The sequence below is a fragment of the Pelodiscus sinensis genome, chromosome 2, assembly GCF_052426305.1.
Source record: "Pelodiscus sinensis isolate ZL-2025 chromosome 2, ASM5242630v1, whole genome shotgun sequence".
Taxonomy (NCBI): Eukaryota; Metazoa; Chordata; order Testudines; family Trionychidae; genus Pelodiscus; species Pelodiscus sinensis.
Genome location: NC_143053.1, coordinates 50809166 through 50834419, shown reverse-complemented (window position 1 = coordinate 50834419; position 25254 = coordinate 50809166). Strand labels below are relative to the sequence as shown.

Below are 25254 nucleotides of genomic sequence, written 5' to 3'. Positions count from 1 at the left end.
AAGTGGCAGAGACTCATGCTCTAAGTTCCAGAGGCCCTAGGTTCCATTCTCTCTGTCAGCATTACAAGTGGGGGCTCATCCAGAACTTCAGTTGGGTCTCTGAAGCTTGGGACATGCTTTCTTTGCTAGAGGGTGGCTAAGTAGAGAGGGGTATAGCTCTGCAGGGGCATATAAGGGAAAGACATGCATGTTAGAGACACTAGGGCTCTGTGGGGGAGGGGGGAAAAGGGAGGTGTAATGGTCTGAATTCTCCAGCTGGAGATGTTTGGTTTGTAATTTTAAGAGACCCTTAGATATTGAACTCAGCCCCTCTTGCTGCACACAACACCTGGCAGAAGGGTTACAAATAAAGACTGTTCTAAATACATTCACAAAGTGATTCATCTAAGGTTGCACAGGCATTTCCTAATTTGAGTGCATGGCTTTGTAACTTTCATAGTGTTTATGTTGCTAATCTGTATAGCTTATATACATACATGCCCATCTGAGATTTCTCTCAATAAAGGTTTCATTTCCCAAATAGTACTGTGCTACTTTGGAATTAAATATTAAGTTTGCCACGCTCGGGACTCATTGGTCCAGTGCACTGTTGAAAACTTCTGACTTCATCGCTTGTGGTCTGGCTGATGGATTGGAGTTGCCAAACCTTGGGATGGAGCTGGTTGAGAAGATATCTGAATTATATACTTCAGAGGGGTAGCCAAGTTAGTCTGTAACAGGAAAAACTTAACACCACATAGACGAGTAGCACCTTAAAGACTAACAAAACATGTAGATGGTATCATGAGCTTTTGTGGGCACAGCCCACTTCTTCAGATGACATGAGAGCTAGAAGTCCAGGCCCAAGACTAAATAAGGAAAAAAAGAGAAAGAAAAGAGACAATGAGTAGATAAACTTCAGAGGGGTAGCGGAGTTTGTTGTTTTTAAAGTTTTTCCTGTTACAGACTAATAGTCTAGTAGCACCTTAACGACTAAATAGTTACAAGAGGCCGATAAGAACTATTAGCACCTCCGTTGATTGGTTGGTAGGTTAAGTCTTAGGATGTGGAAGGTAGTGTGTGAGCCAGTCCATGTCTTTGCTCATATCATTTGGATAAGAATTAAACTCATTAGTGAAGTTCCAACCCTTCTCTGTATATTTGGCTTGTGGAATTTGCCTGAAACAAAATGGTGACTTGGAGATCCATTAATGAGCGTCCAGGTAGATTAAAGTGTTCAACAGGTTTGTGTGTATTGCCTTTTTGGCTGATTTGTGTCCATTAATTCTTTCCAGTTGAGACTGTCCAGTTTGGCCAATATACATGGCAGTGGGGCACTGCTGGCATAAATCACATTAGTGGATGTGCAGTTAAATGAGCCGATTGGTGGCTGATGTGGTTGGGTCCAGTGTTGAAATCACTGCTGTAGATGTGTGGGCAGAGTTGGCACCGGGGCTGGTTGCAGGGGCAGGTTCCTGGATGATTATGATGGAAGTATGTTGTGTAGTTATTGGAAAGAATTTGTTTGAGGTTACGGGATTGTAACTCGGCTACCCCTCTGAAGCTTATCTACTCACTGGCTCTCTTTTTTTCTTCCTCCTCTTTCTCCCCCCCCCCCCCACCTCCTTCCCTTATTTATTCTTGGATCTAGACTTCTAACAATCTTGTCATCTGAAGAAGTGGGCCGTGTCCACAAAAGCTCATGATGCCATCTACATGTTTTGTTAGTCTTTAAGGTGCTACTGGTCTATTTGGGCTTTTTAAAAGTTTTTTTTTTCTGAATTACATATCAGCCCGAGAACAAAAGAGTGTAAGTCAAGTCCATGAGAACCCAGCAGACTAGGCTAGTCTATAAGTCACACGCTGTTGCCAAGGGGAGCTACTGCTTTTCATATTAAGGCTGTTGAAGAAACAATCTTTAAAACAGGTACGTTGAGTACAGTGGATTTTGTCTCTTCTGTTTCCTATTTCCTTAGCTATTACATGGGCTGACAAGGATGTCATGTTACCTACGTTTCCTCCTGGGAGCCTCTTTTTAAATAGAGAATGACCAGAAGGCAGTGAATATCGACTTTGAATATCACAATAGGAAAAATCTGTTGGTATGTACACAAAGCAGAGTCCTTCGTAGTATGTCCATACACCTGAAACCAGCAGCAAAGCTCTACTGTACAGGCTGTTGCTCCACAAAGAAACCCATCACACCATTGTCTGTAACTACAGGACTGCTAGAGGCCATTGGCCACAGGCTCCATATATTTACCACTTTTCACAGCAGCATTGTTCTCCAGCATGAAAGCTTTAATTTTGAAAATAGTTAGACATTAGGCCTCCTTGTTGTGGAGGTAATTCAGAAAGGAAGCAGTGTTTCAACTCCCAAGTAATCTGCTTTCTCCCAATCCCTACACTCCTGAAACCAAATGCCAAAACCTCTGACAGCTTTGAGGATGGATTTAATGGAAAACATTCCCTTTCTGTTCTTTCCCTTCTAGTGGGAAATGTTTTGGAAAGTGTTTTGATGTATTGTAAACCCTGTCCCCCCAATGTTTATTTAAATCTAATAGTCAGCTAGTGTCCAGTTTGAGGGGTCTGAGGCACAAGTGTGAAGTGTATCACTCTACTATATATTTGAGAGAGTTTGTCTGTTGTGCCAGTCTGCTCAAGAACTCCAGCAAGAGCTTGGACTATGACATTCAGTATACAGCTTCCTCTTATCATAGCAAAGCAAAGCAAAGGTTTGGTTGTGCCAGAGAAGTGGGATGTGCCTGGAATGGAACTGCTTCTCATAAAATCATACAGAAGAGAGAGAGAGAGAATCACCAGACAGGTGCAAAGGGCTGGCTAGGGGCACCCTCCCATCTGAGATCACCCCAGCCCCAAACCTCCCGCTTTCCAGGCGGGGGGGGGGGGGGGGGAGAATGAAGCTCTCCCTACCAATTCATACAGGAACATTACTGGCTGTTCCCCTTCATCAGGGAAGGGGGGGGGGGGGGAAAACGTGCACAGTTTGCTACTTTCCTCACTCTGGCTGGGGAAATCAAGCGGGCAGACTAATCTGGACATGGTCCAGCCAGAGGACATGCACCCCTCCCTCAGCTGTGCCTGCCGGCGCTGCAGCAGCCATGGATAGGTGCTTCTCACCTGGCTCAAGCTGCTGTGGTGAGCTAGGGCTGGGGTTGTCCTCTCTCCCTGGGGCAGCCTGTGTGCCAAGCCCTTCATCTCCTATCCCCCCCACAGATCAATCATTTAAATGAAGAAAAACAAAAATTAGAGTTAAGGATGCAAGCAACACCAGGTAAACAATATATGAATGCCCATTCTGCTGCTGTTCAATGTTTTAAGACAAATTCTGCTTCCAGGATTGTCGAGCCAGCACTTTTCACACACTATTTATATCGCGGGTTTCTAAAAGTGACCTGCCGTTTATGACCCAGGGACGAAAACCTTGGCAAAGCCAGGGAAATCTTTGTAAACAACTGTAGCAAGCATTCTTGTCTCTCATCAATGGACATACGATAACCAAAAAATAGCAGTGTGGCAGGAAAAAAAAAAAATGTACCAGGGAATTTTAACTGATTTTAGAAATCCTGGAACAACTGTTTTCAGTTATGGGCTAAACCAATTTGAAAGAAACTTTTGTTAATGTTTAAGCCAGGCCTGCAGATGGAATGCAAAAGTCAATAATTATCCCCTTACTATAAACCACCACACGCACAAACCACAGGCGAGGGGACGTGTGAAAATCCCAAGTGAAGAGCCCCTCCCCTGCTAATCTCCTCCCACACCCACAATCCTCTTTCTACTCATGTTTCCAAATACATAAGCAGCCATCTTCATGTAAATGTTCAGAATACCCATTCCCAGAGAGTTTTTGGCAAGATTCCCCATCTTTCTCTTCCTGTGATCCTTAACAGTAGCCATGTCTGTTCTCTTAACATTTGCCAGTTGCAGTTATGAAGCTTGAGTAGCACAAGAATTATTAGCCCCTCAGCCCTACCTCAGCTCAGCAGAGCCCAAAGCAGCTCTGGTCAGTGGAGCCCCAGAAAGACTCCCTCCCTCCCTCCCGAGCACCAGCAAGATTGACTCAGTTAACCTGGCCCCTGGGTCAGCCTGAGCTGCCCCAGGCACTGCCAGCTTGCTTCCCCTGACCTATTATACCCATCACACATGCACTCAAGTCAGGGTTTTGAAGTTAAAGTCTCCAGGAACACAGCTAGCATGCCTGCTTCCCTGTATGTATGCTCCACGCACAACTCTATTGGGATTTTAATAATATATTTAACTTCAGAGCCTCAGAGATGGAAAAGAACTTTGCCCTCTCTCCGCCTGTTCTCTTTCAATCTCTGATCCTCTCCTTGCCATTTTTCCTGCACTCCAGAAAGCAGCCTTTTGCCCCCAATGGCACCCACACCTCCTCCCCTAGGGACTGCAGTCCAGTGAAGGCTTCCAGGATGGCTCCTCTGCTGAAGTGTTGCCTTTGAGTCAGATCCCTCGTCTGCAGGGCAGAGAGGAGTGTAAGTCACCTGCAGCAGCGGAGGAGCATGAATACTGCCTACAACGAAATGGGAGTATCAAGAGTCGGTAACAAGGGGTAACTACCAAGCACAACCATCAGACACAGAGAGAGAGAGAGAGAGAGAGAGAGAGAGAGAGAGAGAGAGGGGCGTATGTGCACGTGGTGCAGTTAACCCTGAAACTGTGACAGCTGGTTCCTTGCCAGACTCATTTTAAGGCATGTATTCAGAGAATCTGCTGTTTCTCTAAGGTGCTTGCTGAATGTCAAATTGGGAACAAAAGAACCGGTGGCATTAACATTTATTTTGAAATTAGACTTTTATTTTATAAACAAACTGGGTCCAGACTCTTTAGTGGCAACAAGAGGCTTAAGGAACTAGTGCCTGGGGCTGCAAGATCGTGCTCCTGTGAATCATAACATAGGAAGACGACATTCAAGCATGTATCACCAACAAGTGTCTAAATTTGTATAGCTCCTAGCAAGACTTCATACTACATTTTGAATCTTTATCCAAAAGGGTTTAAGATACTGCTTGTCAAGGCCCAATGCTGCCCTCTGTAGTCACCACCACAGTGCTGCTGGCTTCAGATAGATTGGTCCTGTGACTGAGACCTGGGATTAGTGATAGAAATGTAGCCGTGTTAGTCTGGTGTAGCTGAAACAAAATACAGGACTATGTAGCACTTTAAAGACTAACAAGATGGTTTATTAGATGATGAGCTTTCGTGGGCCAGACCCACTTCCTCAGATCAAATAGTGGAAGAAAGTAGTCACAACCATATATGGTTTGGTATATATGGTTGTGACTACTTTCTTCCACTATTTGATCTGAGGAAGTGGGTCTGGCCCACGAAAGCTCATCATCTAATAAACCATCTTGTTAGTCTTTAAAGTGCTACATTGTCCTGCATTTTGCTTCACCTGGGATTAGGCCCTCAAATGTCAAAATCAGATCACATCAGAACTTTTTTACCCCTGGACTTCTGTGGCTGCAAAACTCCCACACTTCTAATCCATATGGTGCACTGCTGACTACCTCCAGCGAGAACCATTCCTTGCTTCCATGCTAAGAATTTGACATTGGATCACTAGATGGGCAAATGGGACCCAACCACAACTAGCCAGCCAAAAGTCTTTCGCTCAGACTGCGTTCTCTACTGGCTTTCACTCCACCATCAGTTTTGAAATTTCTAAGTCTGCATAGAGTATATTTGGCACATACTTCAACTTCAAGATCATTATTTGGACTGCACAAGGGAAAAGGCAGAGTGGATTTAAGAGACATTTTCTAAATTAGGAAAGGGAAATTGCATGAAAACAACCCTTTGGTCTTTTATCAGCTGCCTTCCACCTCAAGTTTAATTAAAAAGGTAACAACCCTCCCCTCAGACACCTACAAGCCATGCTTGATGTCATCATTTAGTTACACTGCCCTGTCTCCTTAGGGGGCATGCTGCGTCAGAGTCTGAGCCCATGGCATTTACGTAGTCCAGTGGAGCTTGTAGCAGAGGTTTGGGTACTGTGCTTCAGAGCCACCAATGCTGTTGGCAGACACGGACCATTGAGCTGGGAAACGCCCTTGTCTATTCAGGGACTCTGGTTGCGGGGAACCTGCTGGGTTTCTTCTGTGCCTCAACCCTCTAGGGCTGGCACTGGAGCCCTCTGATGGCTGAAGTGCCTTCTGTGTCAGGAGGGGTTTTATCTTCAGCTCCGGGTTCTTGTGAGACCTCAGCTTTAGGTGCTGGCATCCCCCTGGGTATAGAGGTGACGTGTGTGTGTGCGCGCGCGAGAGAGGGGGCGCATGCTGCCACCTCCTCAGCCAAGCTCTCTTGAGCACGCCTGCACTCAGGGCTGGCTTTAGGAAGTGCGGGGACCAATTCGAACAATTTCAACGGGGCCCTGCAGCAATTTTGGTTGAGGGGAAGAAAAAAAGTTTCAACGAGGGGGTGGGGCTAGGAATTTTTTAATTGAGGAAAAAACCCCACAAAAAAATCCCCCACCAACACACACACACCCCCCCCCCTCCTGTGACACAGGAATACCCTGTGCTAAATTCACACCTCCAGTGGCGCAGGCCACCGACATATAAATCTGCGGGCCCCAAAGGAGTGTAATTTTTGGTGGTGCCCCATTAGTCACACCCCCTGACCTCTGTTAACCATGCCCCAACCCCAGTTAGCCACAGCTCCTAGCCCCCATTAACCAGGCCTCTGGAGGTAACACACTTGGGGCAAGATGGACGCATGACCAGAAGTAAAAGGTGTCATGTCACCCCTCTCAAAGGACTTTTCCCACCATCCTCCTACCAACAGGGATTAGTTTGTGCCCCCACCAAGCCCCCCATCACGTAACTATCCTGCAATTGCATTAACTCAATGTGTGAGACATTAACTCAGAGGCAGAGAGGCTGGGGGAGTGTTACCTCTAAGGCTATGTCTATACTCGCAGCTTCTTGAGCAAGAACCCACAGAGCAGCCACACTGCCTGCCTGCTCTTGTGCAAGGAATTTACAGTATGGCGTGGTAAGAGAGGGCGTCTTGCGCAAGAGCTATGCTCTTTTCTAACAGATGTAAGCTCTCTTGCGCAAGAGGGCAGTGTGGATGCTCGGCAGGGATTTATTGCGCAAGAAACCCCTATGGTTAAAATGGCCACGGGAGCTTTCTTGCTCAAGAGAGCGTCCACACTGCCATGGATACTCTTGCGCAAAAGCACAGCGTGCAGATGGCAGTGTGGACGTGTTCTTACGCAAGACTTTTTGCACAAGAACCCTTGCGCAAGATGTTCTTGCACGAGAAGCCGCCAGTGTAGACATAGCCTAAGAGTTTCCTCCCATGAGCAGGATGGATTTTGTGTCGTGCACCTGTACTGAGTTCATGTGGCTTGTTTGGATGTGCCACTGTGGCACCCAAGTTATTAATAAATATTTTATAAACCTCTACCTTTTCTCTCTGCTGCCATGTCTCCTCCCTTCTCACTGCCATGACTCATGCCCTTCTCACTGCCCTTAGCCCTCCTGCGACTTGCCCGCCTCCACCAGCCCTTCTCTCCCCCCTGTGCGCGCTCCTCCAGTAGCCCCACTCTGATCATGTGAGCTACCCCTCCTCATCCCCTCTTCTAACACCTCCCTCTACACACCTACCCTGCTTCTTTCCTCTGGTGCTGGTCCCTCCCCTGCAGATGTCTGCCCTTCTGCTTCACTCCCAAAATCCCCTGGCACCTGCACCTTCCCTTAGCCCTGCAACCTCCTGGTGCCTCCCCCTTCCCTTACTGCCCCACCCCCTTTTTCCCTGATGCCTACCCCCTCACCACTCTCTGCCCATTCCCCTCCTGTCCCTCTATGCCCTCACACATGCCTTGCTCTATCCCCACCTCTCTCATGCCCACCCCTTCTTTCAAGCCTTCTCCCAGCACTGCCCCCTCCCCTCTTTAGCCCCCAATGCCCTTCCCCTCCTCTCCCAGCATCACCCTGTCCCCCCTCCCACTGACATCTCCCCTCCTGCCCTGTTCCTCATTGTCTGCGCTTGGCCCCCTGGCATTTGTCTCTCCACCCTGTCTCTTGGTGCCTTCCTCTCGCCTCCTCTCCTACCTTCCACTTTGCGGGGCCGGAGTCTGCGCTTAGGCCCCAGACTCCAAACCCAGAGCTGCTAGGCCACGCCGCGCCAAGCACTTTTAAATTCCCAGGCCATGATGTCATGTCACGGCCGGGCATCCTCCCCGCCCTCCTGAGAATGCCACACATGGCAGCAGCAGCAGCCGGCAAGGGGGAGCCGCAAGGCAGGGACGGGACGGGGCTGAGGAGAACGCTCTGGGGCAGGGTGGGAGGACGAGCAGGGAAGGGGGGGGGAGAAAGAGTGGGGCAGCAGGTGGGGAGCTGTGGCCTGCTCCAGACAGCCGGGGGAGAGACTTAACTCCACATATTGCTGGAGCAGGGCCCCGGCTCTGAATAGTAACTCACCGCCCATGGCGCCCAGCACACTTCTGGGTTCAGGGCACGGGGCCCCTTTAGGCATGGGGCCCAATTTGGGAGAAATTGGTTGAATCGGCCAAAGGCCAGCCCTGCCTGCACTGCACTGCACAGAGCAGCAGCAATCTGGAGAGGCCAGCTTGAGTGGGGAGAAGTGACTCTGTCCTGCTCCTCTCCTGGGCCTGGCTGTCAGGGAGAGTGGCTGAATGTGCCACTGGTGGGATGAGATGATGCAACAGAAGAACATAGCTCTCCCACATATAATGGAGGGTAGTGGAAGCATGGTGGCTCCAGGCTGGGCGTAGTACTGAGAGAGGGGGTGGTGCCACATGGTCACATGTCCCTATATATGGCTAATGTTCGCTCCAATATATTTAACAGTGGCATAGTACATCAGGGATTCCTGACTCACTGCATGAAATAGCTGCAATCCAAACCATAGAAACTATAGTACTGCCAAGAAGACTAATAGTTTCTAATTCCTGTTCTGCCTATCAGCCCTTTAGCAGAGGATGCATTTAAGTTATGCTCATATAATTACTCCAAGAGTTAATAGTTTACATGCTTGGTTGGCTAATAACTAATGGAAACGTAATAATAGAAATAATTTGAATTTGAGGCTAGTAAGTATAACTTGTGTAGAATATAAAATCTCAGTTAGGTTGCCTTTATTTGTATATAACGAGTCTAACAGTTTTGTTCTGCTGACAGTCATATTCATTATCATATTTCCTATGAAATATACAAAAGGCTCAACTGAGTTTAATGCAGATTTATGAAACTGCGACAGCACTTTATGCAGTAGCCTACTCATTAATACCTATAAGAGAATGTTAATCATGAAAATAACAAGACTTTTGAGCAGGGAGGTTCAACACCGAGAAGCAATGGACTCTTTTTCAGTAGCATTAACTTTCACCGATTTAACAAGCTTAAAGAACCAATTCTCCCCCATTTTAAAGAGCATAGAGAATGTTTGCTCTACCTCAGCCACATTTCTTCTAAAGCAAAAGAGATTCAGCTCTGTTTATGTAACAATAGCACCTTTTTACTTCCCTTAGCACTGCAGAGCTAATAGAGCTCTCAGCTAGCTATTGTGGTATTTAATTGATTGCCTCTATAGTTTTTGGAGCTCTGCAGGTGGAAGGCATTCTAACCATTATGCAACAAATTGTATCAGATAATCAACAGTCTTGTTAGTGAAGGCATCCCCATAACCTGCAATAGCAGCAGTTTTTCTTCACTATATAACTCTGTCTGTGGCAATAAAATGCATATATATATATATATATATATATATATATATATTTCATAATACAAAGCAATAGGTTTCAATAGTGCATCACTGGCATTTCAGATAATAGCTTTCTATTTAGCAATTTACCGATGCTTACCAAAACAGACAGGGTCTCATAAGGGAACATGCTGCCTCTTCTGCCAAAAGAAATGACATCCTCTCTATTTTTTTTTCCAAGTCCAGGCTGTTCCTCCATATTAGTGTGAGCAGGGCTTCACCCTGTCACTGGACTCTATGCAGTTAACACTGCAGTAAAAGGCTTTGTTCAAATTGGTTTCCATTTAAACTGCACAGTGGAGAAAAGGCCTCTCTCTCACATCCCTGACAACTATTGTAACATCATTTTGCCTGTGATTTGCTTTGATTATACACATGCATATAAACCACCTACCAGTTTCTGTATACATAATACAGGATTATCCCCTCTTCAAAATGAGCAACTAGGAAGAAAAGAACAAAATAAGAAAAACCCTAAACCATCACATGGGCAACACAGGAGGCTGGGAATTTTGCCATTTAGGATATGCTCAAATTAGGTCTTTAACAACATAGCATTTAGACACCATAGTGATAATCTATATAAGGTACCTAAAAGGGAAGATTAGAAAAATCTGTTTATTAAAATTTGACAACATGCATAAGCCTTCATATCATTACATCAGAAATTCAATTCCTCTCCCCTGACAGAGAGAGCTTGATTCTTGGGTTTGTTTAATCTGGAGAAAATTGGAGGGGGGGGACACACATGATAATAGTTTTCAAGTACATAAAGGATTGCAACAAAGAGGCGGATTAAAAGTTGTTCTTGTTAACCCCTGAGGATAGGATGGGAAGAAACGGCTTTACTTGGAACAAGGGAAACTTAAGTTAGACATTTGGGAAAGTTTCCTGTCAGGGCAGTTAAGTACTGGAACAAAATTTCATAGAAAGCTTATTGAATCTCCATCACTGTACATTTTTAAGAGCAGGTTAGACAAACACCTGTCAGGCATGGTCTGGTCTAGGTGACTTCTTGTGGTCCCTTCCAATCCTAGGGTTTTGCAAATGGAAAGTCTGCTTGAAATCAATGCAACAGACTCCAACAAACAATGTGGATTTCAGAGACTTCAAGAGTAGGGTGCAAGAATAACACATGGAAATATTTGTTAAAAAAGACACTTTCAAAATGTGACAAAACTGATTATATTTATTAATTTTGGCTACTACATTTTTATATAGATTTCAATCCACTGAATTTCCCCAGGATTTTTAAAATTTGATTTGTGTTTCATTTCATTTCAACATGAAACATTTCTTGGTTTGACTTAGTTTACGTGGCTCACCAATATATTCAAAAGTGATACGCAAATATCATATGAACCAGAAAAAATTGGCAGAGCCTATCTTAAAAGCTTTTCAGAGAGTACATTAAAGAATATGAACAAATAAAGATTAGGATACTGCTATACATATTTGAAACCTGTATTTAAATTATGGACCTTTGTTCTTACTTTTATATAACTTGCCTCATGTAAGTTACATCAGGGCAAAAAAACGTATTTACATACAACTTGTCTATATTTACAGTAAATAATCACAAATACATACTGTGCTTTCAGCAGCCAAAAGATAAATTGGCTAGAAACATCAAATGAATAATGGTAGAGCTAGATTACAACAGATCACACGTACTATTACAAAAAAATATTGAAAGAACCTTCATGTCATTTATAAGTTTACAAAACCATAACTTAATATTTTGGATCTGAATTACTTCCATAGTGGAACAAACTCAGAATTTACAGCCAACCTACAGTTTATGGAATGTAAATTCTAAAAGCTACTCTGATTGCACTTTCTTACATTACAATCATTCCTTTAAACTTCTCACTGTCCATGCATCTGAACTACATACAGTTTATTTAACACATTCTCTGTATCTAGTTCAAGATATGATAGTTTGATATAACTCTAATCATCTCATTTTAAAATCAAGATGGTTAGACAATATTTTGCAGTGCTGTTTCGATGATGAAAAATCAACTATAGCCCAGAAAACACAATTTGTTCCTTAACAGAACAGTAATAGGATATCATTTTAATAAAAAATGTTTTTCCGTTATAAAACAATAAAAAAAGCAAGTGTCCATAATTACAAATATAAATTCCATATGCTTTAAGAATATGATGTTTCATACATAAATAAAGATATTTGTGCTGAAGCCTACCTATTCTCTATAGCACCTGACTTAAAGCAAATCCTTGGAAAATTACTACCAAGGCATACTCTTTGTAATAGCTATTAACATTTTCCCATAAACATAACTCTATTTCTGTTTGCTGCAATGGAAGTCATGATCTGTTGTTGACCAGGGTCAGAGAAATAAAAAAATAATTTATCACTTTAATTGTAATACATGGAATACTCACAGAAACACGAATTAGCTGCTTTGTATCTAAGTGTCTGCTCCTGCAACTCTTACTTTTGTAAATAATTTTAATGAAATCAAAGAGGCCAATTCTAATTTCAAACACAGTTCATTAGCATACCATGTAGATGAACACCTTGAAAACAGGGATCAATAAGATTTCCAACACTGCAACATTTATCCAGTTGAGATTTTCCAAAGAGTGCTATATCTAATTAGAAGTTAGGTTTTCATTTAATTTTTGTTGTTTATCTGGGCTCTCAGGAAAAAGCTATCAAGGCACTGCATAGGGTGGAGTGGAGAGAATTCCTGCCATTGCCTCTTTGTTCAGGGAAACTTTCAGGAGTAGCACTTCTAAAAAGAGATGCCCCCTTCCTAGGCATTGGGAATGTTCTCCTTTAATTGCAGTCTCTCATGCTAGGGGAATCTTTCTTGGGAGGAATGCATCTTTATGATCTGGCTGAAACACAAATGAAACTTACCTGCCATTCTTTTTCTTACTCCTCTTCCAGTTACAACAGCATTCTACATTTCACCCCAAGAAGACATCATCCTGTACTAGCAATTTAGCCTTTTCTTTAAATTGGAGAACTGGTCTGACTGAGAACTTAGGATTGGCTAGCTTTTCTGGTATGAGTTACTGGGGTAGGTGATTGTGAAGCAACCAACTACTTCCAGGAGTAGACAGGCCCAGATGGAAATCATTAAGGGAGACGCAGGTGGCCAGTCAGCAGCTACAAGGAAAATCCAATTGCTTGTGCAATGCTAGAGCAATAGACTAAAGCTGGGTACTTGCAAGAAAACTCTGAGGAAATGAGCTAACTAATGGTTCTGATATAGCCTCAAGGATAAAAGCAAAATGCAAGTGTCCTCAGGTATCTGAGAGATCACACATGTTTGCTTGAGTCCTCTTTGGTGTCTTTTTATAAAATACATTTTTATCATATTGTCTGTTTATGTCTCACCAATCCTTGCTTGTCAGCTGAGCTGCTTGCCAAAGTAACAGCTAATTGCCTGAATAAGATCTGCAGGATCTGATCCTTAAGGCTCTGATTTGCAAAAGGACCTAGGTGACCTAGAAGCACAGTACTCATGTTTTTAAATCAGAAGCTTCAGGGGGTAGCTGAGTTAGTCTGTACAGGATAAACTTAAAAAACAAAAACTGGTCTGGTAGCACTTTATAGACTAACAAAACATGCAGATGGTATAATTTACTTTGGGTCTGCACATCCTAAACTCAAAACTCCAGTCATCTGAAGAAGTGGGTTGTGCCCACGAAAGCTCATGATACCATCTACATATTTTGTTAGTCTATAAAGTGCTACCAGACCAGTTTTTGCTTTTAAATCAGCTGCTGTTGAAAATTCCATTCTAAATTCCCAGTCTGGTGCAGTGTGCACACACTCTGACAGCTAAGTTATATTTTAAAAAGGACAAAAGTTTTGTTAAAATGCTGACTGCTGTCAAGGTGACAAAACAGACCAACAACCGATAGCTCAATCAATGATGGATGTTACAAATCCAATCTGTACCAAAATCCAGAAATGAAATATTTTAAGTCTCTTTTAGGTCATTATGAAGTCAGAGCTTCAGCAGTGCCAACTCCCAGTGTTAAAAAAAAAACTATGAATTTATTCTCAGGTAATCACAGGATTCCAGGAGCTGGTTACATCAACATCCTCTCCTCCTCCTGCTCCCCCTTTCCCGCAAACACTAAATATTATGAGGTTCATTACAAAACTCAAGAGGTGGCAGCACTATATTGTACTGAAAGGAAGTCAGCCCATATAAAATAAAGAAATCTTTAAAACAAAATCAACTTTAAGCATCTCCAATCATCTGAACAGTCAGTTATTTTTATATTAACAGGAAGAAATAAAACAGCTACCCTTTGAACATAGATACCCTTTAAATCATAGACTCTCCTTTTATCTTTCCTACGTACCCATGCTAGTTAAAATTGACCAATGGGTTTGTAAATATACAACACTTGTAAGAAATTACTATTAAAAGGATAAAACAAACAAATGAAAGCCATATGTTTAGAAAGTGAAAAGCAGGACACAAGCACATACAGTAGACCAGCCTAATAACTCCTGTGCACAAACAGTGCTCTGTTTATATCTTTAGCTGTAGGCACTTTGTCAGCCTGTGTGTGATGGTTGCCAGCTTGGCAACAGTTTAAACTGGGCCCTCCAGAGCTAAAAGCCTGAGTTGTTATAGCTTGAAAGAGACAGCCCAACATTGTAGCCAACTCATGTCCTCTGTGGATTGAGGACAGATGCATGTTACACATTGACCAGCGGTTTACATATGCAAGATGTGCAGTTGTTGTTTGTAAATTGATCAATGGGAAACCTCACATCAGAAATCACCACGTATCTTTGCACTAGCCTTCATGAGAAGCATAATGCCTGGCGCACATGCTACTGAAAAATTGGCACAAAGGCAATACATTTATTGGATGTTTCTAGGTGGAAAGCTAAGAATTATGAGCGTGTGCACAGAGAGGGCAGGCACTGCCAAAGTGCATGTGGTGGGTGGACTGGCCTTCCCTCGATCATGAGGAGGGTGGGCAGCTCCCCAGCCCTAGAAGGGCTGGCAGTGCACAGCCCCAGCCTTAGCAGGGCTGAAGCCCAGGCAGCCTCAAGAGACTGGAGGGTCTGTACTGAATGGGGAAGGTGGAAGGGCAGAGTGTGGGCAGAGCCAGCCAGGCAGTTTAGGAAAGCATTGCCTTCCCCTGCCTCTTATACCCACTACTCATACTGGTTTATCTCTATCCTTTATTGCCATAAGCTGTGCTGTTCTTTGGCTAGCTGGAAGGGATGCTGAAATATATCTTCCTGCTGTTCCTCCAAGAGTCCCCTTCACGATGTCCTCCATCACTATCATGCTACAGAAAGAGACACTAGGGACCAACTTCTGCATTGGTGTAAACAGTTACAATGCCCATTCAAGAGTACGTCTACACAGCGGGGCTAAAGTTGAATTAAACTACATAACTTCAGCTACGTCAATTACGTAGCTTAAGTCGAAATAACTTAATTCAACTTTTGGCGCTGTCTACACAGTAGGAAGTCAAAGGAAGAACACTCTTCCTTTGACTTCCCTTACTCCTTGTGAAATGAGGGTTACCATGAGTCGGTGTAAGACGACCTCCAGTTGACATTATTTCAAAATAAAGGTTTGTAGTGTAAACGCGCCCTATGTTATTTTGGAATAGCGTCGGTTATTCTGAAATAACACTGCTGTGTCGATGTACCCCAAATTAATAAAAGTTGTAATTTTTTCCCTCTGAACAGTGTTCAGTTCAAGTTCTGTAGCAGCACAAGAAACCATTGTCAGAGATACTGAATAATTTTTTCTGAATTCTTGTATTTTGCAAGAAGCTAAATCCCAAGTTTTTCATTTGGGCAAAGTCCAATAACCTTACTCAAGCAACAAATGAATTTGGTGATTCAAATCTGAATTAAATAGGAGCTTGCCAGTTTAAGGCAAAAGGAAGGATCTCTGAATTTGACTCCAATTAGATTTATGTTTCAGAATTATATTTCATTAGATAGATTACAAGCTAAATGTATATACAGAATGTGGAGTGGGAGGTAAGTCCCTCTTTATATATCATTCCAACCCCATAATGTACAAATCACAGCTTGAATTTATCCTAAGCCTCTGGCTCTGATTGGCTGATTTTAAACTCTGACTAGTCTAGGTGTGTGAGGTTTCCATTTTGAACCTGTGTGAGCTAATGAGAAAAAAGGAAGCCAAGTTAGTGAGCTTTGAAATATGAATAACACTGCTGAAGCTAAGTTCATGGTCCAACAGAGAATGATGTATGTCACAGCTTTATATTTCAGCTTAGCAAAAACACATTTATCCAGCATCTTAGAAAAGCACCATTGAAAGGTTTGACAACAGAAACACCACGTATACAGAATTTTGAGCAAGACTATCAGCAGGAGGTGTGCAGGGATCCAGGGAAAAATATACACCCCAGAAGAATTCTTGAAAGATGAGTTCCTAAAGGCACAATATGCAATGTCCTGAAGGATGCAGCAGTTGACATCTAGTCAACTGCTACTGGGGAAGATTCCAGCGTGACAACAAGAGTTTGAATCATAAAAATTATTTCCCTCCTGCAATTTTTTTCTAATTCTATGAACCATGGATATATGAGTGAGTTTACAAGTGATTTTAATGTAAAATACCATGAGCAACTATTAATCCTAGGCAGATGTAGACTAAGAACACCCCTGACCTGAAAGCTCACTGGAATTCTAAGAATGAAAAAAAATATAAATAATTTTCATTGCAAGCAGGTCCCTAGAAGTTTTGGTGCCCTAGGTAGCCCCCCCACCCCAGGGTTCCATGGCAGTGGGGCAGCCTGCAAGTGTGGGGACAGGAGCTGTGAGGGGCAGGCCCAGAACTGCGGGGAGCAGGTGCTGGGGAGGGAGGCAGCAACGATTGGCCCTGCCCCCGCATTCACCAGCAGAGATGGGAAGCACAGTGACCCGGCCCCAGCCCACTCTGCTCCCCCAGCTCCAAGCTGTATCACTTGGGGGTGGGTTGGGGACAACCCCCCCCCACACTCACCACTGGCCACAGGAAGTAGAGCAGAGTGGAGTGGGCTAGGGCTCGGCCACTCCGCTTGCCACCATGTGGGAGGGGCGCGACCCCTGCTGCCAGCCCCAGATCCCCTACTAGTTTCCTGGATCATTAAGTTCAGGGAAGGGGGTTTGGGGAAGGGGTAGAATGGGGGCAGGGAAGGGCCTAGTGTGGGGGAGGGGATGTCCCGGGCCCCACACCCTCCAGGGACAGCCCAGCTAGGTGCCGCCCATGCAGGGGCTGGTTGGTGGATGAGGCTTGCCAAATGGAGCTAATGCCACCCCACACATAGCACATAGCTGACTAGGGCACCACATTTATGGCAATTTGGTGCCCCATATTTTGCGGTGCTCTACACAACTGCATATTTTGCATATTGGGAAGGGCAGCTTTGTTTGTGATGCTTTGTTGTAACATCTACCTTTCCGGAAAGATTGTCATGTAACTATTCCCATCTTGAGACTATCCACTCTTGATTTCCAAGACATTTAGTCTGTGTTGCTCTCTTCCTACAAATTGCAGAGTCAAATCTGACTTGTCCAAGAGGCTTCAGAGGCTGACCACATCCTCTCTACTAAATGAAAATTTATAGAGCAGGTGACACTGAATACTAATCAGTAGATCAGATTATGAATAGATTGGATTATTTTGCTAACAAGGAACATGGGCCTCAATAAGGATGTGCTCTAGATATTTTGTGGCTGGAAGAGATCTGTCTTAGGCCTTATCTACACTAGAACAATTTGCTGGTATAACTAAATCAGTAAATGCCCTAGTGGAGACACAGTTGATATCGTGAGATTATAGTTTTTACTGACAAAGAGAGTTAGCTTGCTGGCATAGTTTCCACTAGTTCCCTGAAAAAAAAAGTGATTCCAGCCAAAGGACATTTTTGTGCGCATCTCCACTAGGGCTTTTACTGATGCAGCTATTCTGATTAGGGTGTGATCTTTTTCACACCACTGACCAGGTAAATGTTAAGGTGTAGAGCAGGCCCCAAAAAAGAAAATAATCAGGTAGCACATTTTTTGTTTTGGATACTGGCCTCGTTCCTAATATGAGACATTTGGGATATAGTGAGCATGGAGGAATTAATGGAAGGGGAGAGAGAAATAAGGCCAGGCAAAGTATGTTCCTTTGCTTAACAAATACTAATATTAATCTGTTTCGTGGCCCTGGTTTGAAACATAAGGCAAAGGATGCTGCTGAGTTCTGGTGTATCCCCTCATCCAATGTATAGGCTGAAGAGGCAGCATCACCAAGAATCCAGATCTTACTCTTGGAAAGGGGTGAGAAGAGATGCCAGATTCCTTAGTGAATGATAAAATTATCCAGGTAAGATCTTGGGAAGAGACTCTAGCATATTTCTGCTCTTTAAAGGTGGACTGGAGCTGGAGGCTGAATTGGAATTTTGGATTTTCCCCTGAAAAGTCCATCATGGAGGGCTGTTCTGTTTGCAGGCTTTCGACAGCTAAATAGCACTGATCCACAAAGGAATTACAGCTGAAATTAGGGGTAATACCCAAAATAGCCACTCACATTCTCGGTTGGGTAGGGAATAGTCTTGGCAGGTCTTCCCAACAGTGGCTCCTGAGACGATCTCAGTGTAAATGCTTGATCTTTGGCCTGTTCTGCCACAATGGGGTTCGGAATAGGCAAAGAAGGAGCTCAACATGGGCTCTTTTTTCAGGAACCACCCCAACATTTTTGAGGAAAAGAAATGGGAAAATAGGGGGGAAGATTTTGTTTGCTGCTCCCCCATAATCAGTTCTGAAAGTTGGAAGAGGCAGAAGCAATGAATTGGAGGCAAAGAATCTGGTACAAGGATAAAAGTAAGAGAGGACTTTGAGCAGGGCCTAACATACTTCTGGCTTAGTCTGAACTGCCTCTTCATGTGCAAGAAAAGAGTCACAGCCCAAAAGTCCAGGACTGAGTGGGAGGTCAGGATCCAAAATTTTTTCATTGCTCTGATACTGCAAGATTCCACTGAAAAGTATCACTGCTTTACAAAATAATTTCTGTGTATTGTGTGGCAGTGAATAAATTTACTGTTTAAAAAATCGGTTTTCTAATTATGTGTTATTAAATAAAGTCATGTTTGGTCTGTAGTGCTTTATGGGGCCAAGTAATTACTGTGCCCATGAGTTACAAAAACACCCTATTAGATTTAATACAGCCCGGGTAAAACCTACCAGTGTTTCCTAATACCAATTGAAACAGAGATAGACTACTATACAACTAAGTTGACCAGTGTCAAAATATGTTCTCCTCACTTGCTTAGAAATCAGATAAAGCCTAGTAACAACTAAAGTATTCATTTATGTGCTTATATTACAACTAATAGATTTTTTTTTAAAAAAAACCAGGATAATTTTTGTTACATAAAATGACAAATTCATATACAATATTTTTGAACATGGCAATCTCTTAGAACTAAACATAACGCTTGATACAGTTGATATCCCCATGTACCATACCCAGTAAACACAGCCTCATTATAATTTTTTTTTACATTTTGACCTGATTAAATTTAAGTTGATTTAAGTTGAGTAACTTAAAAGAAGAAGATTTTTTTAAAGATGAGCTCAGTTCCGTTAACATGGACCAGACATTCATTTGCACAGTCCTTGAGATGTAACATGACAGCTGCCCAAACACTGTGTGTGTGAATCTGAATGTGAGAGAGACACAGAACCTAAATGTTAAGGCTATAGTTTTAAAGCAATGTATTCCCAGATAGTTTTTAAAAAAGTAACAAACAACCCCTACAAATACCGGTGTTTAAATACTGACAGGTTCTAAAGCTTGACTTAAAACAAACCAACCAACCAACCAACCATGGACTCTACAAAATGAATTCAAGTACTATTGGTGTAAGTCACTTGTGAACTGAAGTACCTTTTGTTGAGACCCTGGCAGTTTTGAAAATGGAATGGAACACATTAAATAATTCTATCTTCATCTCTGGTCTCATCTTGCTGCAAGATTTCACAGCCCAAATACACTGAAATGCAGAGTTCCCCCTTTGTAGAGAAGTAAAACTCATTCTTACTGGCCTTACAAAGAAAGTCTGAGTTGAAGCATGAAGCTAAAATAATCTGAGATTTGCACTTTGAAGAGAAGGGCTGAACTTGAAGGAAAATGATCCTTGAGAAGTATTTTGAAGCAAATGATAAGGATAATATTTAAAAATGAAAAGCTGGTTTTCTTTAAGGGCAGTATTTTTAAGAAGTGATCACTTTGAGGTGACAAATGTACTTTCAGGTCTCAAATACTGGTTGACTTGAAACTCTAACAATAAAGAATCCTTTAAACTAGTATGATCTCAATTCTGACCTGATGTAACTGTTCTAGTGAGGTTCATACCACCAGCAAGATAGAGCATCTTAGATAAAAAATGTTTTGCTTCTTTGACTTTTGTTCAGTATTTATACTCTGACTTTCTGTTGTTTAAAAGGAGAAATATTCCTGTTCTTGTTTCACATGAATCTGTTGAAAATACCTGCTGATAATATCTGCCATTATCTTGTTGCTAGGGCAATTAAAGTCTGGTGATATCCCTGGAGTTTTGCTGCAAGTCTCCTATACTCTCATAGTCATTCTCCCCTTGGAGAGCAACTTGGCTGGTGTTAGGCACTGATAAGCTCTTGTCTTCCTCTTGGATTACTGACTGGACCACTTCATAGTCCGGCTCTAACTCGCCATTTTGCCTGTCTGCTGACTGAGGCACAGTGGTAATATTTGAGGTGTTTTCAAAGTCCTTTACACTAGCATAGAGGCCACTGCAAATAGATGGGGATCTTTGAGGTACAATGTCTTGAATACTGGTGTAAGTAGAATCCAGTTCTCTGATGGCCTGTCCTGGCTTACTCACAGAAGAGTACATAGCTGAAATCTAGGTAAGAGAGAGAGAAAGAATTTTTAAGCATAGCAAAGAACTTTTATGTCTATTTTGAAGTTAGACACTGAATCTGTTTTGAAGTTAGACACTGAAAAGTATGTTTCTGTATCAGTTTTTCTTTATGGAGAAAACATATATTAGAAACATTCATTGAACATAAGCCCTTGTAGCCAATTCATATACTAAAGATAGCCAGCCCTGGGGGCAAGTTGATAGAGTTACACTACGTTCTATCTCAAGATTCTCAGTGCTCTGGCTGACTGTGGGTGTGAGAAGGAGATGATGAGTTTCAGCTTCTGGAAAGCCGTCCCCATGTGAGGAGGTGTAATGTAATTTGTACCTAATTTTAAATCCTCTGATATAACAGCTACTCTTTTACCCTTGGGTAGAGGCTGCAATGTAAACTGTAGTAGGTACTATGAGGGTGTGAAGAGAAAATAAAAATGGAAGAGAAAATTTACTCAGGAAAAGTGATATTTAATAAAACTAGAATGAATTACAGAATCATAGGGCTGGAAGTGACCTCAAGAGGTCATCAAGTCCAGTCCCCTGAATGCTGAGCCTATTCATTTGGTTCCAGTGGGATTGCTTCCACAAGTCCCTATGGGGTTGAGCATTGCAAACCCATATCAGAATGCCTTTAAGGAGGCTCAAAGGAAGAGGGAACATCCAGAGTTACACTAGTCAATTCCCAATATGTCTATTAATATTCTGTTGTTTTTTTAATCGATTTAACAGAATTATCACTTTACAAGTTGTGATACATCTCTTATTTCCTGCAAACAACAGGAAATACAAAAAGTTTGCCTACTAATATATTTCTCTGGAATAAAACGTCTAGGCATACAGTGATTCCCAGGACTAAATTAAAGGAACCCAAGTTCAAGGAAGACTGCCTGTCAATGCTTTCTTAAAAGAATACATTGGCTCTTGTGGTGCACTGTAAAGTTTGTATTAGCTTTTTAGTGTAGGCAACACATATTTGTATATTTCATGGGGTTACTGGAGGTGACCACACACAGACTTTTAAAAAACAAAACAAAACAACCCTTTTCCTTTAAGAACATAATAATGGCCATGGGGGGTCAGATCAAAGATCCATCTAAGCTGAAAATCTCAGTCTTTTTAAACTCTCTACCTTCCCTATATGTATCCCCTTTGTTTGTTCTATTTGTACATATTTTTAGAGAATGGCTTTATAATCCATGTGGTTTTATTATGTTTTAAAACTATTTTACACTCCCCCAACATTTTGAAGGGGGAAATGCTTAAAAAAAAGATCATATATGATTACTGATTTATTTTAAGCAATTGAAATCAATTGGGCTATTTATGGCCTCAAATTATTTATTGTCTTTAATTCTTTACTAGGCCATATCTCTCTAATAACAGAGATGAAAAACAAAATGCAACATTCTACTTTAAAACACCTCAGCTTTTTCTGACTTTGGCTTTATACACTGAAAGTAATTCATAGCTGTAGTGTCCCTCCTGAGAATTTTCACCTCTCTCAAACTCCACTTAATCATGCAGAACTCATGCTGATCTCAGTCTGAAAAATGTATCTTCTGGTTAGTTATTAAATTTCATGCAAGAAACCTACATCATCCTCTGTAAGAGATGGGTCTTCCTCTCGAGACTTGTAAGACAGCGAACTAAGCCTCTGTAAGAGAAAAAAACTCTCATTAACAGTGAACATTGTGAAAACTGTAATACGGCATTCCCCTTAGAATCAATATATATTATGAAGGGGTAATGTGAGGAGGTAGCATGAGTTCCCAAATACCAGAGGCAGAAGGGGCAAGGTGCTGGGCAGCACCCAGGGCCAAATGTTCCCTCTAATTTTTTTCATCCATGGGTGGAATACATTTTGTTATGTGCACCACCAATAGAAACACATGCTGCCGGCTTTGGGAGGCAATGGGTACTCTGCTAATCAGTTGGCAGTTCCTGAATCTCTCCTAGGCTTACAGGGAACACTGGTCCGGCCTCCCCGCCCCCCCCACCATACTCACCAGCAGTACTGGGGGAAGCAAAGCTATGTGGCCCCAGCTTGCTCTGCTTCTCCAGTCATGTTGCTCTGAAAGCGGGGGGAGAGAGTGGAACCACCCCCGCACTCACCAGCAGGAAGCAGAGTGATGCGGCAAAGGGAGCAGAGTGAACTGAGACCATGCTGCCCCTCTTCTCTTTCCTGCTGCCGGTGAGTGCAGGGACCAGCCCCCCTGAGCTGTATTGCTCAGGGGGAAAGGATGGGAGAAAAGGCAGGATGGGGGTGAAGCAAGAGTGGGGAAGAGGAGAGGATGGAGCATCAAATGGCTGGTGGCCCCCTATGTGCCTCCTCACCAGTTGCCTCTGATATAACATGGGCATTTTTTCACACCATTCTATTTTATATCGACTGATATCCATGCTACTGCTTTTGAGACAAACAGCCTTGAAGGCAGTCTGGCTTTTTAATGTACCAGCATTGTTCTGAACCTAACTTTCATAAAGAAAGGGAAAAACAATAGCTAAATGGACTCTGGTTCTACACAGGATTCCTGCAGTTAGACTTTATAGTGAAATGAGAATGAGTCTGCAAAAGGTTATAAAAGTGAGCAATCAACACCTGGTTGTTATGTAAGGCTTACCACATCACACTATTTAGATCACAATTTCTACATACTTTACCTAAGAAAGGAGCTTTGAACACCGTTTTAATGATACTCAAAAACCTTACTAAATTCCATGACTACCAACCAGTGTTCCCTCTAAGCTGTGCAGCAGCACTGCTTCACAGGTGATTCATCAGCCCCCCCACTGTGCACACTCAGTCAACTCCCTGCATGAGCCCCGAGTCTCTGACTGAGCAGGGCTATTAAATACAGTCACAGTTGAGGTGAAATGTGGCAATGAATAGTGCACTGCACTACTAACCATCAACAATTTAGCACAGGAAATAAAATAACTGCCCTAACTGTAAGGGGCATTTTAGGTACAGATGAGCCTCAGCCCAAAAGTTCAGATCTGATCCCAAGTTCATCATAGTTTTGATTGTGGGGAGCAGATCTGGGGTTTAGTTTAGCTCTCACACTAATTTTAGCAAGGTAGAATCTTGACTGGAATGTAGAGAGGGCACTAGAATGAACCCTTCTGCCCTTATGTGAAGTACCACAGGATCTTAAAAGATAGCCAGCACTTCTGTGGGTATGTCTACACTACAATATAAGCCAGGGTTCAGACTCGAACCCAAACCTTGTTTCCACAATTTTGTTTGACTCAGGCCAGAGTTGCAGGAACCTTCAGAGGTGCAGTGGGGAGGGGTGCAGGAGGGAGTGCAGGGATTTTGGCTATATGGAACAACGGTTTACCAGGGAGGTAAGAGAGTTGGGAGAAGGAATGGGTGGGATGCTAAAGGCAGGCTCTGTCCGGGAGGTGCTTATTTGGGTATCTCCTGGCCAGCAGCCCAGCAGGTCCCTCAGGTAGACTCCCTGCTTTCCATGGCCCTGCACACCGCTCAGAGCAGCCAGCTTTTGGGGCTATGTGCTTCTCTGAATGCTGCCAGCTTGGGGGTACGGGGAAGGGATACTTTGCATGCTACCTGTTCTGCAAACAGTCAGCTCCCATTAGCTGGAAACTGATCAATTGAAACTGCAGGATAATGTGGGAGGTGGGTCAGCACATGAAAACTCCTTCCCCTTGGGCTTGCAGTGTTCAGAGACACTCATGGCTGGGGGGGGGGGGGGGCATGGGAAGCAGGGAGTCTGCCCAAGGCTCCTGCTGGGCCACGGACCAGATCCAGCTGCTTCATGGGTTGGATGAAGCTTGTGATCACCACTGTTCTAGGAGGTTAGTGAAAAATGAATCCACATATGGAATATCTAAAACATTTCATGGCAAACATTCTATTTTCCCTTTATTGCTAACAATAAAATTAACACCCTGCTCTTGGCATCCCCCCAAGCCTGGCACCTCAGGCAGATGCCTGGGCCACCTGCCCCTAACTGCAGTCCTGGTTAAAAGAACAGTCTCGGAAAAAAAAATCACACCAGAAAATTATGTCGTTAACATTGTTATAAATTGTACCTAAGATTACTATAGCAGAAAGGTTTGAAATGTTAAAATAATAACTCCTTTTTGGCGTGTTTGTTTTCTTTATGCTATTAGGAACACTTTGATTTTTGTTATTTTGCTGAGTATCAGCTGCACTTCCTGTCTCATACTTTAGCAAGAGGACATCACTCTCATACACTGCTTCATTGGGGAGTTCTCAGCACACATACTTTCCCTCAGGCCCTGTACTGAAACTGAAGAGGTAGCTGGCAGGCATGTGAATTAACAGAAAGGGACCTCAGCGTATCTGCTGTTAGGACTGCCTACTCTGCCTGTCTTAGCAGCAGCAGACAGCACAGCCCCCTTGCTCCTCATTATTTTTTTAATAATAAGGAATTTAAACAATTTTACACATGATGTTTAAAGAGTGATCTAAGAATTATTTCTAATTAAAATAATTAGTTTTCAACACACCCAAGGGAATAAATTTCTTTGAAAGAGATGTTCTTTGTTAAAATGTCCATGGAACCGTTGCAACATGTTTGTGGCTGG

At 42.9% G+C, this 25254-nt stretch overlaps 2 protein-coding genes across 5 annotated transcripts in view; both read right to left on the bottom strand.

Annotated features, from left to right (window-relative positions):
• ZNF704 (zinc finger protein 704) overlaps nucleotides 1-12783 on the bottom strand; it is a 203341-nt gene extending 190558 nt beyond the window's left edge. Inside the window, exon 1 of the mRNA XM_075920471.2 lies at nucleotides 12647-12783. The gene's annotated coding sequence lies outside the window, so the exon portion shown is untranslated. The remainder of the gene's footprint in view (nucleotides 1-12646) is intronic.
• Nucleotides 10923-25254, bottom strand: part of PAG1 (phosphoprotein membrane anchor with glycosphingolipid microdomains 1) — a 185998-nt gene continuing 171666 nt past the window's right edge. For all 4 annotated transcript variants that reach the window (XM_075920477.2, XM_075920474.2, XM_025190840.3 and 1 more), the window contains 2 exons: nucleotides 22274-22333; nucleotides 10923-20664 (listed from right to left, as the gene is read on the bottom strand). In XM_075920477.2, the coding sequence (XP_075776592.2) occupies nucleotides 20311-20664; nucleotides 22274-22333 (414 nt within the window). In that variant the 3' untranslated portion in view covers nucleotides 10923-20310. The remainder of the gene's footprint in view (nucleotides 20665-22273; nucleotides 22334-25254) is intronic.